The 13164-nt window shown below is 41.8% G+C and overlaps 1 protein-coding gene across 1 annotated transcript; it reads right to left on the bottom strand.

Moving 5' to 3' along the window:
• Nucleotides 1–442: 442 nt before the first annotated feature.
• On the bottom strand, nt 443–9429 carry dusp4 (dual specificity phosphatase 4). The gene is made up of 4 exons (XM_026340312.1): nt 8814–9429; nt 7119–7246; nt 5280–5499; nt 443–3378 (listed from the first exon to the last, which is right to left on the bottom strand). Exons 1-4 carry the CDS (start codon nt 9181–9183, stop codon nt 2990–2992), a joined length of 1107 nt encoding a protein of 368 aa, XP_026196097.1. The 5' UTR covers nt 9184–9429; the 3' UTR covers nt 443–2989.
• Nucleotides 9430–13164: the final 3735 nt, after the last annotated feature.

The following is a 13164-nucleotide window of genomic DNA, read 5'->3' on the forward strand; positions in this document are numbered from 1 at the left end:
GGTGCTGCAAGCACACACTTAGCTTCAGTAGAGGATAGTAAAGTAGATTGTAGTAATATGTTTTCACATATAGGATTTCTCTTTGAGAATATTTGTTGTTTTGGAAAATTAAATCCCCTTTAGGGAGACACCTACACATGGCTGTACAGCAGGGAAACAACATCAGATGTTTCACTATTCTACCTCCATGTACAATTGTTTTATTTATTTCTACTGAACCTTTGTATTTAAAATCATAAGCTATACAGAGGCTCATGATTGCAGAGTTGTTATTGTTAATTGTATTAATCACTTTGACTTTCTAAAAAATGGCTATGACTACACATCTACTGCACTTCATTCCCTTGCCAGTATAAAAATGACTGATTGTGTTAAATGATAAATCTATTCAGGTGATCACACCGTTTCCAAAAGAGACCACATACACATTAAATTAAGAACATTGTTTATTCAACAGTTGATCTTCAGTAATAAATAAATGCACAGGTCATTCATTCCACAATAAAATCGAGGGAAAATTATTATTTTTTATATAAATGTCCAAGTGGAGGATTGATATTGCCATGATGGGTAAACAGCATTGACCAGACAGAGAGACAGGTGGACTAACACAGAGAGGCAGACAGACCATACAGACCACACATATGTGTATAAAGTATTGCGTTTTTCACTGATTGGCTCTCTTTTCTGTCTCTCTCTCTCTCTCTCAACGTGGACAAAATGTCTTTATGCAAAGTCTAGTCAGCCTAGCATCACCATGATGTGCAAATCAATCATAAATTATAAATACAGTATTGCATCACGTCAAAGTGCTACAGAGATAACAAACAGAACGTTTTTCTTTTTGGAACCTGTGTGTGTGTGTGTGTGTGTGTGTGTGTGTCTTGTGTGTACATGAGGACCTGGGTTTAAAATAAACCATGGTTAGACTTTGTGCCTTTGGATGTCTAGCACAGAATGTCGAGCTCAGCCTGATTTAAAGTGTAAGCCGCACAAACATCGTCTGAAATGGTAATGTCGTGAAGAGCTCACGTGGTATTAGAGGGTGACGTCCTAAAAAAGTCCCAGCTGTTCTTAGCTGTCTTCGGTGAATGGTTTGTAAGTACAGTATTGCGTAACTTTCAAAATACTACAAGGAGAGCTACTGAAATACCGCTGATTGTGATTGTTCAGTGACCGTTGTGCAGACACACATTAAATGAAGGAAATGTTGGATTGGCCTGAATATCTAATCTTCTCAAACGCCCCTTATGAGGAGAATCACAGAGAGTCCCTAATATTTGTTAATTAGAGCGTAAAAGGAAGCACCTTTAGTACTGCAGGTAGATCCATGAAATCATCAAAAGATATGCAACTACAAGCTAAAGTGTTGCAGTCTGCAGTGTGTTCAAACACACAAAGGGTTTCAGGATGATTCCTCTAATATGTTTAAAAATAATCAGGTCTCAAAAAAATGCAGGAACGCCTGAGGCCTGATATTGAATTACACCAACTCACGTACGGCATCTTATGTGTGTGCGTTTGTGTCCATCAGTGAACGTGTGAGGAAAAAGATGAAGAACAGATGAATAAGAGTTTTTTTTTTCCAGCACTGCTGAAACTCAGAAACCTGCTTTCTAGCAGCTAAAAAAAAAAGAAAAAGGAAAGTATCATTGAGAAATAACTAAAGCCGTGGAACAACGTTATGAACAAGGCACAAACATCTTAAAGGACCATTCACTTAAAAAGATGTACCATTTTGTAAATCCTCCAGTAGGAGTCAGTGTTTTCAGTTAAACTGAGTATGATCTGAAGCCGGTGTCTTCAGAATTATGCACGTTTTGTGAAATGGTCAACAATAAAGTTTGGTCTTTTAAGCGGATGTCATCCGGGGCCACTGTGCTCTAAAATGTGCGACGGCATCTAAATGGAAAACTCAGTAAAAGACGTTGAAAATGTCATCGACCACACATTCTCGTCCAGTTTTACCTTTCAGCCCTTTCATCCCTAACTACTTTTTGTGTCGTAGCAGAAGGGATTTAGCGAGAGTGTGTATCGGGGGGCCTAAGGAAGGCATTTCCAGTCCATTTACAAGGGGCCTGACTGTTATTTGGCATCTTATTTTATTTATTTCGCCTCTCCAGCGAGGGGACGAGGAGCAGTGGAAAGGGGGCGGACAGGGTGAAGATGAGAGACAGAGATGAGAGGAGGAGGTGAGGAGGGAAGGAATATAAAAGGATGAAAAGGAGATGAGAAGAGAGGAAGGTGCGGGTGGGGGGGGGGGAGAGACAGAGAGAGGAAGAGGATGTATGAAAGACAGGAAGCTCCGGTCGGATCGCTGGCAAAGCACCTGTCACTGAAGAGGCTCCTGCTTTCTATCACCGTCTCCTCCCCTCTTTTTTCCATCCACCTCTTTTGTCCGGCAACAGGAGGGACACCCAAAGGGGAAAGAGCGGGTGGGTGCTTAAAATTCCTCCTTCCTTCCTGTGTCCATCTCCTCTCCTAAAGACCTGTTGTCTCCATAGCAACAGACCCTGTCTTCATACTGCGCTTATTCAGTTGGTAATCATGAATGTGCGTGTGTGTGTGTGTGTGTGTGTGTGAGAGAGGCAGTGAGAGAGAGAGAGAGAAAAAGAGTGTCTGCTGCTGTTCATGCCTCTCTGTGTCTGTGTTTGTTTGGGTGTCAGTGTGCCTCTGTGCATGTTGTTGTTGTTGTTTTTTCAAGGAAGAGGGTTTATCTTCAGTAAACGTCAGCCCAACACTCCATCCAAACTCATTTAAAAGCCAGTTCATTTTTGGTCGGTTTGAAACTATTTCGTGTTGAAATGGAAGGAGCGTTGACTGGTTTCTGAAGTTGAACGACTTTTTCTTTTTTTAGTCTTTAATCAGGCACCGTGACGCTTCTCACCTCGCCGCTCTGGAAGCATGTTCATACTACAGAGGTCAGTGCGACTGACGACTCTTCCAGCCCAGTGTGTGCTCAGTTTGTTTGTCATGAGAAGGCCGTCCATCAGCAGCCAGGCGAGGTTGTGATAGGGCTGTGGTGCAGGTAGGCAGGGTTCACCACCGAGACCGGGAAGTTGAAAATGAACGGAGAGGTGGGCGTGGCTGACGTTGAGGTGGCGGCTGTGGACGACTTGGGCCCCAGGAGCGGGCTAGCGGTGGCGGCTGCCTCGGCGGCGCACGAGGTGGCGAGGAGCTGCGACTCGAACTGCAGCAGCTGGCCCATGAAGCTGAAGTTGGGGGAGATGATGCTGCGGCGCCGGCGCACAAACTCGAAGGCTTCGTCCAGACGCACCCGCTTCCTCTTCATCAGGTAGGCCAGGCAGATGGTGGCAGAGCGGGAGATGCCTGCTTGACAGTGGACCAGCACTCGCCCGCTGGAGTCCCGAACTGAGTCTGAGGAAAGAATGAGGTCAGAGGTTACCACAAACAGAATTATAAAGAATAATAATAATAATAATATATGCTGTTAGATAAAATTCCAGACTGAAACATCTGAAGCACAAATGCCCTAAATGTTTTTTTTTTTTTTTTTTCCAGCTACCATGTATTTTAAACACAACAGATGTACAGTGACGCTTTGCCTCAAACTGTTCTCATTTCCTCTCCTCCACACTTTCTTGCCCCGTCTCTCTCTCTCTCTCTCTCTCTCTCTGCAGACAAACTGGTAGCTAACCTCAAAGTGAGAAAACAGCAAACCACATTTAACTGAAACACACAAGTGCAACACTTTGAGTCATCAGCCTCTTTTTCACACTTCCTCCCCTGTCCTATTTCTGTCGCTGCCTCTTCGGTTCGCTAAGATACTGTACATGCAATTACTTTGTTACTGTGAATAACTCGATTTAGGTAATAGTTTGATTAAAGTGTTTAGAGTAACTCGATTTTCCTAACAACCTCGGCTGGCATGAAGGGTGTGAGGCAGCCTGCAGGGAGCAGAGAATATGTAGAAGCTGATGGAGAGAGTTTGCTTGTGTTTTTTATGTTGATGAATTCAATATGATTTTCCATCAGAGTTGGTCATGCTGCTGTCTGAATACCTCTCCTCGTTTCTATTTTCCTCTGATTTTCACATATTTTAGTATTTTCTTCTTTTTCAACCTTTCTCATCCACACATACACGATTTTCAGGTAACCACAGCGTCTGTTCACCCGGTAACAGTGGATGAGTCAGACTCTGGTCCCACAGCAGCTAACGATGACGCATACCAGCACCTACACACACACACACATACACACACACATACACACACACACACATACACACACACACACACGCACACACACGCCAGAGCACACCCTCATCGACATACACACACAAGATCTTCAACCACACAGCGTGGATATGCAAACTAAAAGCAAATTACACACACTCACCTAGAATATTTACACAGACACATATCTGAAATCATCAAGCTGCAGAGATACGACTGACTGGAAGATTTGAACATTTCAAATTCAAATTCATCTGTGTATTACATCATGATGTTTTGCAAAAGCTTCATTTGATTTGATTTGAATTGATCTTTTCGTTTTTCTGTCTCCACAATGTCTGAAATCTGATTGATTTAGTGCTACTTTATCCATAAACATCAATAATATTAATTTTTTCTAGATTCCACTGAGCAAATGTCTCGTTTGGTGTCATCTGCCTGAAGGATTTTCCACCGCAGCTCGTTGATAGCTCTTTTTCTGGGAATAGTTCTCAGACTCCAGACAGGAAGTGACATGCTTTACATTTCTAGTCAGTTTGACATTAATACAAGAAGAGGACCGTTTCGTTTGCATGAGCAGTTGTGAGCCACCAAGACTGAAACTCAAACTGCAACAACAGAAAATGCAGAGGAAGAAGGCGTATTACAGTCCCACCCATGTGGTTTAATTAACTGCAACTATTAAATTTAATTTTATTGAACTTTTCAAGCAAAAATGCCAAAAATTGAATGGTTTCCATCTCACACTGTTGTTAAAACCTTACATGCTGCATCATCACTTTAGGCTCATGTTTTAAAAGGTGTTTAATGAACAAAAAGATTCATTAAGAAAACACTGTGGAGATTAATTTAAATAATCTATAGAAGCAGTAGCACCGAACCAATGCGAATAAACAAACCTAACTAAGAGTTACTCTTTTCATATGACCCTAAAATGATGTGACCTGAACCACATTGAGCACAGAACATGCTGTAGCTCAGAGGAAGCTCGTTTCATTTGTGGTTATTTACCATGAGAATGCATTTGCTGTGTTAATGTATCACACACACGCACACACGTGCGTCACACATTTAGTCACTGACCTATGAACTCAATGGCCTCCAGGAACCAGCTGCTGATATCTTCTTTATGGTTGTCCTCCACTGGAATACATTTGTACTGGTAGGCCCCCTCGAAGTGGTTGGGACAATCTGCCGACACGTTCAGCAAGGCCGAGATTCCTATTGCGTCCAAAACCTCTTTCTTCGAAGCATGGAGGGCGCTTCCAAGGTAGAGGAAGGGGAGAATCTCGACTGGGCCACCCTAAACGAAAGATGCAGGAACTCGTTATTTCTTTATTAGTCACCAGGGACCAAACAGATCTACTGTCAACCCAGGGAGCCATGTTGGAGAGAATGAACTAAAATACGAAAAAGAATTCACCGACAGTGTGCAGAAGCCAGATACCAGATGACTTCAATATAAGCGTGACCTTGCTTAAATATTTTGCTAATTACATTAGCCACACTTATCATCAGACAGGAGTAGCTCATTATCTGTGTGATTAATGCACAGTCATTCGATATGGGCCATTTAGTTTGTTAGTTTCTATCTCAGGCTGAGTTGTTTCCCCATATGGAAACACGGCTCAACTGGAAGAACTGAGTGTCTCGTCAACTGACCAGTGTCTCAACCGTTTCAGTGGAAACATCGACATGTTACTGATTTATCAGTACGTACAACAGCTGTATCTTGTTGATCATTTGCTTAGATGAAGAGACCTTGTAATATTTTGCATGTTATAAGATTTCTTGATCACTACAGCAATAACACAATGTACTACTGCAAAAATGTACAGTATGTAAATGACAATGTAATAAAGTAATGTAATAAAGAGTAAATAGATACTCTCAAAACATCTTCTAATGTAAAACTGAAAGTATTTTTTCCCTCTTGGATCTGATGGGTCAGCTGGGTGATGGTCTATACCGGTAGTGAGACTTATTGACTGTTCACGTCACTGCCGCTGACCACCTCGGCACTGACGCAGCATCAGGAAATGATCAATAGTGCTAAGAGATGTAATGTGAGGAGGGGGGAGAAGGAGGGGAGGGACATAACTCAACCAGCTTTTAACCACTCCACCATATCTATGCTGCAACAGGAAGCTCGAGTATTACTTGGATACAAATCCAATAGACAGCGTGGCTGAGACTAGCAAGTACGTTTCTCAGAAAACACAGAGGCCGGATTGTCTGCGTCACTCTCCTCCTGTGCTCCAGAGCTATGAAACATTACCCGCGCATGACTGTGAGCACTGCATTAAATCTACACAGTCAAACAGCACAAGGCTGACCAGCAAAACAAGGCCACCCAGGTCACAGGAAGTCATGAAGAGGTGAATCAATAGTGGTCATCAGACAAATGACTAATTGAAAATAAAAAGTGGATGTTCAGCAAATGTCTCTGTCAGTTGAGCAGTCTTAAGCTAAAAAAAACAAGTTTGCATGCACATATTTGCCAGTTTAAATTGAGGAAATGTGGTTGAGTGAACGTGGGAACATTTGAGTTGAGCTGAGCAAAGCAAACAACATCCAGTGTTTGCAGCCAGCGGCTCGTAGAGTGACTGTGAGAAACTGAAGTCGATTCGGACAAGAAAAAATGTGATTAATAATGAATAGACTTTAATTTTGATAATGGGTTTAAATGAATTATAAGTTCTATAAATTGAACATTATCATAAATCAAATGTGTTTAGTCTGACTGAAGTAAGAAAATTCTTTTTGCTCATTTGATCTTTGTTTTCCTTCACATTTATGAATGAAAACATCCATTTACAGTCTTAACAACTGGCTGCACACACACTTTTTGTTTCTTTGTTTCTACTAAAATGACAGTGAGGTTTCAGTTCAGTTTACGTCTGTTCGCCCGCTGCCTTTTACCTGGTCATGATGCGGCGTCCCACACGACGAACAGGCAGAGTCGATGCTGGACTGGCTGGTGAGGGACGGCAAGGATTTAGTCTTTAAACAAAACTCGGGGTACTCTGTGAAAAACCTGTCGTATCCACCTGGAAAAAAAAAAAAAGGAGAAGGCAGGATGAAATATGATGAAGCGTGTTGCTTTAGGAATAACGGTAGTAGTAGACCTTAAAGAAACAATGTTATGGTAAAGCCTGTGGGATTAAACCACAGACAGATTCTCCAGGAACATCACAGAACAAGAGCTATTTTAAAAACACACCCCAGATGCATATTTAAGGACAAATACAGAACGACAGACGACATTAACGTCAAGCACAAGCACAATCTGCACCAGGATTTTCCTCCTCCACATCCAGTGAGTCTGACATAGGGTCTATTACACCGACCCCTGACCCACTCCGTCCTGTGTCTAATGCCATGGATTTGAGAACAATGTCATCATCCCTTTGCTTTATCATACATCTGTGGGCTGACCACTGCTCTGAGCACCTTAGTGGTCATATCAGATTAACTGGAAAATGTCATCTTTATAGCATACATCCATACACTCCTGTGCTTTAAGGCATCTGCGTCATTAGGATGCCCCCCCTCTGCCATAAAAAAAAAAAAAAAAAAGAAAAGAAAAAAGAAATGCGCCACAGCTTGCAACAGCTTTGGTTTTCAGATTTCTTGCAGTCTAAATATAGTGTCGTGGGTAAATCAAGTGCCGATTTTACATTTCATTGTTTCCCACCAGTGATTTACACGAAGCGGACTCTTGCTGAAACGATCATTTGTGTGTGTGTCCTGCAAGTCCCTCCAGTTTGATGTGGCTTCTACACACCAGCATTACCTCATTCACTCAGCTCACAGCCATTGGCCATTTGTCTATGTATTAAAGTCTGGGTGTAGTGTGTATTATAAGAATGTATGTGTATGTATATATATATATATATATATATATATATATATATATATATATATATATATATATGTGTGTGTGTGTGTGTGTGTGTATATATATATATATATATATATATTCTTATAATATATACACAGTGGGCACAGTCAAGAGAATATTTTATTGTTTATATGTTTATGGGCCAAAAAAGCAGCCACAAAAACGAAATTCTTTGTTAAGGCAATAAAATGATATTGTGTTAGTTAAATAATAAAAAGAGTGATGGCCCACAGAGGTTTCTGGTATATACAGAAACATAACTATTGCTGCAGTTTATTATTTGATCATCATATTATTTAAAATCATCCTATAAATCCTCAATCTAAGAATAAATGGACTGCATTAGTAACAAAATACCACAGTCTCCCAAACAGGTGCACAGTTATTATCTCCATAGAGCATTTAGTACTTTAATTTAATTTTAAAATAAAATGTAGTAAATACTAGTATTGTAGTCTGGTGTGTGAGGTCTGAGTAAATTCTTTGTGTTACCATTAGTAAAGTAATTTGTAACTGAATCTATTTCATTCCTACATTTGTTTTATTTTCATTTTATCCAACTTTACTGTCCAGTCTGTAGGATCCATGAATAAACCACTACTGATCAGTAACTTCTCAGGACCCACTGATGCTGAATCCAACTTGGAAATGTTAATTATTACTACATGATGCAGCCGGTCCATGTAAATATCAAACTATCGGGGCACGTTTACCTTTGAGCAGGTAGATGTCGGTGCCGGAGTCGTCCCTGCACAGCGCGTTGAGCACCAGCGTCACGGTGCTGTCCTCCTTCACCGCGTCCGAGTCCGGCGTCCTCTCGTCGTACAGCACCACGGCGGAGTACATCCCCGAGCGGAGGCGACTCCGAGCCTCCTCGTCTCCGGCCAGCACCTGGTCCAGGCTCAGGACGGATCCCTTGGCCCTCCGGCGCACTATGGTGTTGCAGCGGGCGTTGACGGCGCCGCGGATGTGCCCCGCGCTGAAGGCGAGGAAGGAGCGGCAGTCCAGCAGCAGGCACTTGGCGCTGTCGTCCTTCAGGAGTCTTTTGAGCACCGTGCACTCCATTTCGCACAGCTCCTCCATCGCACGTCGTTTCTGTCTGAACGTGTAGTCGTCTCTGGCTCTAGTCTCCCCCTCTGTGTGGCTCTTCTCACGGCTCCACCGCCCTTCAAACCTGAACAAGGCGCACGGATCCCTCGGCGCCTCTCCTCTCTCAGTCCATTGTAACCGCACTGATCTTTACGCACAGCCCGCTCTCGTCTCTGTCCTTCTCCGTTTCTCCTCGGATTGTTTCTCCTCAGGATTGTTTCTCCTCAGGACTGTTTCTGTTTTTTCTTTTCTCTCTCTTTTTTTTTTTTATGAATGGTCGCAGCGCGTCACGGCGGAGGTGACGTCAACCGCCAGCAGCCAATCACAGAGAGTCCAGTTTCCCTTCCCCTTTCCTCCGCTGCTGTTCATTCATAAAAAAAGACAGACATCAATGAAACGAGAGGCGATGGGGAAGGAGATTAGACTCCATGAGGCGTCCAGTGGAGTTTGGGCACTTGCCATGCTTCAACCAGCTCATGAGGAGCTGAAGCAAATGAATGTGTGCCACAATGTGTTGACCTCTGACCTTCTTGGTATGCATTTGTGGAGGCCTGGGTGTTTTTTTTTCAATGGACTTTTTTTTCATTCACATTTCATATTCACCTAGACCTACATTAATGGTTTTATAATTAGCAAATTTGCATTACTATCATTATATATATTACATATAATTATATATAATATAATGACAGTATATATATATATATATATCTCCTCAATATAGGTAGACAGGTAGACAGAAACCTGGCAAAAACTAGCTTGTGAAGACAGAAAAGCAGCCAAAGACGATTTGGAAATACATCTACTGTACAAACGAATGAAAATGCTTCATTTCTACTCAGTACAAAGTAGGAATTGAGTTGAACATTTTACCAATTGCAAAAAGCTGATCTTTAAGCTTGTTCTCTAGCGGCATCAAATCAACTATGATCATATCACTTTAACAATTTAATAGGTTTTAATAGCCATTTAAATTAAATGCCAAGACTTTTAATGGAAATAGTATGGAGTATTTCATAATCTTCAGTCACTACTAGAAGTATCACTCCCCCTATGGATAATGTTTATGTGGCTGTGCTCTAATGTTCTGGGAAGCACGGTGGACTGCAGGTGGGTGTGCTTACGTATGCACGAATGTACAAATCTGCGCATGTATACGTCTGAGTAATGCATCAGTGTTTGTGTGTGTGCGCGTGAGCGTGTAATCCTACAAGCGGAAATGTCATTTGCATCTTCTATCGCAGAGCCATAGTGAGCGTGCTCAGGTATTTGCATGTTGATCTCATTTCCATGGATACGAGAGGAAAGAGAGCAGCAGAGCAGCAGATGAGAGGAGGGAAAAACGCAGACGCCCTGACACAAACATTCAGGACTGTTAAACAGCACACACACACATAAGCAGATAATATTATGGTACATTTGAATACAGTGTAAAAAAGACTGGCTGCACTTCACACAGCAGCAGCACATTTAGATGCAGTGTCTTTAACTTCAAAGAGGTACATCAGTGAAATATTGGTATTGCACTACCATGGAGTCTGGGAGACTTGCAAGAACATGCAAGAAGCATATGTTTTAAAAAGAATGGCTTTATTATATTATGTGCAGTTTAGTCGGAGGTTAAGCATTTTTCATTACATCCTCCTGGCCCTTATCTTTCAAGCTTGACATTTGTTTTCAAGCATGCTTCTCTTTCTTAAATATGTAGCTGCAATGGGACAGTGTGTGTGTGAGAATATTTATGTGTGTGTGTGTGTGTGTGACCCGCTCGCCTGTGTGTGAGCATTAGTCGAGAGAAGCACTGCAGCAAAAATGAATCATGAATGAATGTTCCTTGAATGTTAAGACAGATAGGTGGGAGAAGGTGAAACGGAAGATGGAAGGAGAGACGGCGACAAACCGAGCGCGGAAAAGAGGAAGGACAAAGAGATGAATGATCACAGGAGGGAGAACGAGAGATGGACGACTGAGAAAGGAAAAAACTAAGAGGGAGAGATTACTTTGTGCTGGATTGCAGGCGGTAGAATCCCATATTAACACACATACACACCGCACCATGTTACTACCAACCCCAAACAATGCCTCGCATAGGCGGGATGGGGCTGCTGCCGTAGCAACAAGGGAGAGGTGTGAGAGGGTGGAGATGGCAGGAAGGGGGCTGTGAGTGGATTGGCCAGAAAGACACGCTGATGTCACCCCCCCCCCCCCCCCTTCCCAGTCCATCCATTCATCCCCTCACATCCCTCGTCTGCATGCATGCCGTCATCCATCAATACAGTGGTCAAAAGACAGAGAGAGTGAGGGAGGATATTTTGGTTGTTAGCGTTGCACAGAGATGGTAAACAGCTCTCACCCCTCTCCTTTTTTTACTCCATTTTCTACTCTCTAGTGCCTTAGGCAGTTTATTTTTAGTTGCCTTTTTTATTTCATCACCCCGCCTATAATGGTACACATTTTTATGTTTGTTTATTTGCAGGCAGGATGTACAGTACACAACTGAAGCTCAAGATTGCTGAAAATACAGGAGACTGACATGGAATGGACATTTGTAATCATATCATTTAATAAATAAAGTGAAGACTTCATTTATCTTATGTGCAATCACAATTTTCTTGCTCCAGCTATCAGATAAAAACAAAACATACACACAGAGTGACTTCTGAGAGTGTGTGTCACACGCATGTGTACACACACTCTAAACCTGTCGCACTCTTTAATCCCATAATCCAGTGGTTAATCCTTAACTGAGTGCTGCTGCATTTTCATGAATGAGTTCGTGTCATTTGTTGTGTTTATGTGAATGTGTTGAGGCACAGAGAAAAAGGGATAAAGTAGAGAGTAACGTGAAAGTAAAAGAAAAGTAATTTTAGTTTCATTTTTAAAACAATGGTATTATATAAGATGTAAGAATGGAGAAGAGAGAAACAGGAACGAAAGAGAAACGACGAGAAAGAGGGTGGGAAAATAAATACGTGGAAAGAATTCGAGCAGAAAAATGTATTTAAATACGCTTTTTGTTTGTTTGTTTAGATTTTGCATGTCTTCAAACATCGTAGCGTGTTATGCTGCTGTCATGGTATGTAGTATAATGCTGAAGTGCTGCGTTTAGGGTCCATGTCATGTTTGTCCAGAGCAGTTTCTGGAGACTGTGTAGGTTAATGAGTAATAATATTGATGGGTCACCAGCTGCTTATCCTCATTTCCATGGATCAACTTACAAACCCCCCTCCCTTCCACACACACACACACACACACACACGCAATGTCATTGCACTGAGTCCTTTGTGGTGTAGCCGTTGCATGCTAACCTCCTGAACCCGAGGCTGCAGACACACTGTCAGCACACACTCACGTGTCTCACTGCTTGTTTACCCCCACTCACCATTGTGAATGTAAATAGTTGAGCTCTTTATTTGGTCGTTGTGTTGCCTACTTCCTCAATTCCTTTAAGCACAAACAAGTCGCTATTGACTGTCCATGACTCCTGACATAAATGAGCTTCTTGAGATTGTTGGAAAAGTACTACATGCTTTAACCTTTAACTAGAGAAGTTAATTAAAAACGAATTTACTATGATGATGAGAGAAGAAGAAGAAGAAGACGACAACCAAAACTAAAATAGTAGTGTTGTAAAAAGCTTTTTTGTCCCTCTGTTTCCAGAGGCTGACACTTAGATGCATGTCTTATTTAGCAAGCACTATAATCTTTTTATGTAACTCTTGTCACAATGAGGCAAATAAATGTGTCAAACTATTATTTTAAGGTGCATGTGCAGTACAGGTAGTGCTGCTAGTTCTGTGTGTGCACTGTGAGGAACACACATAAATGTCACATCCATGGAAACCAATGATAAAATACTAAAGGCTTTTTAGTAAAAAAAAAAAAAAAAAAAATAGAAGTGAACAGTACACAAAGCACATATTTGCTTGTCTCTGAAAAATGTCGTCCCAAATTGTGACAATAAATAAAATAACA

The sequence above is a fragment of the Anabas testudineus genome, chromosome 22 (genome assembly GCF_900324465.2).
Source record: "Anabas testudineus chromosome 22, fAnaTes1.2, whole genome shotgun sequence".
NCBI classification, from domain to species: Eukaryota; Metazoa; Chordata; class Actinopteri; order Anabantiformes; family Anabantidae; genus Anabas; species Anabas testudineus.

Excerpts from the sequence above, each read along its gene's own strand:
- dusp4 (XM_026340312.1), bottom strand. The coding sequence starts at position 9,183 with ATGGAGGAGCTGTGCGAAATGGAGTGCACGGTGCTCAAAAGACTCCTG. Across the intron at positions 5,500-7,118 it reads GGACGCCGCATCATGACCAG|GGTGGCCCAGTCGAGATTCT; the intron begins GTAAAAGGCAGC and ends TCTTTCGTTTAG. Across the intron at positions 3,379-5,279 it reads GGAGGCCATTGAGTTCATAG|ACTCAGTTCGGGACTCCAGC; the intron begins GTCAGTGACTAA and ends TTCTTTCCTCAG.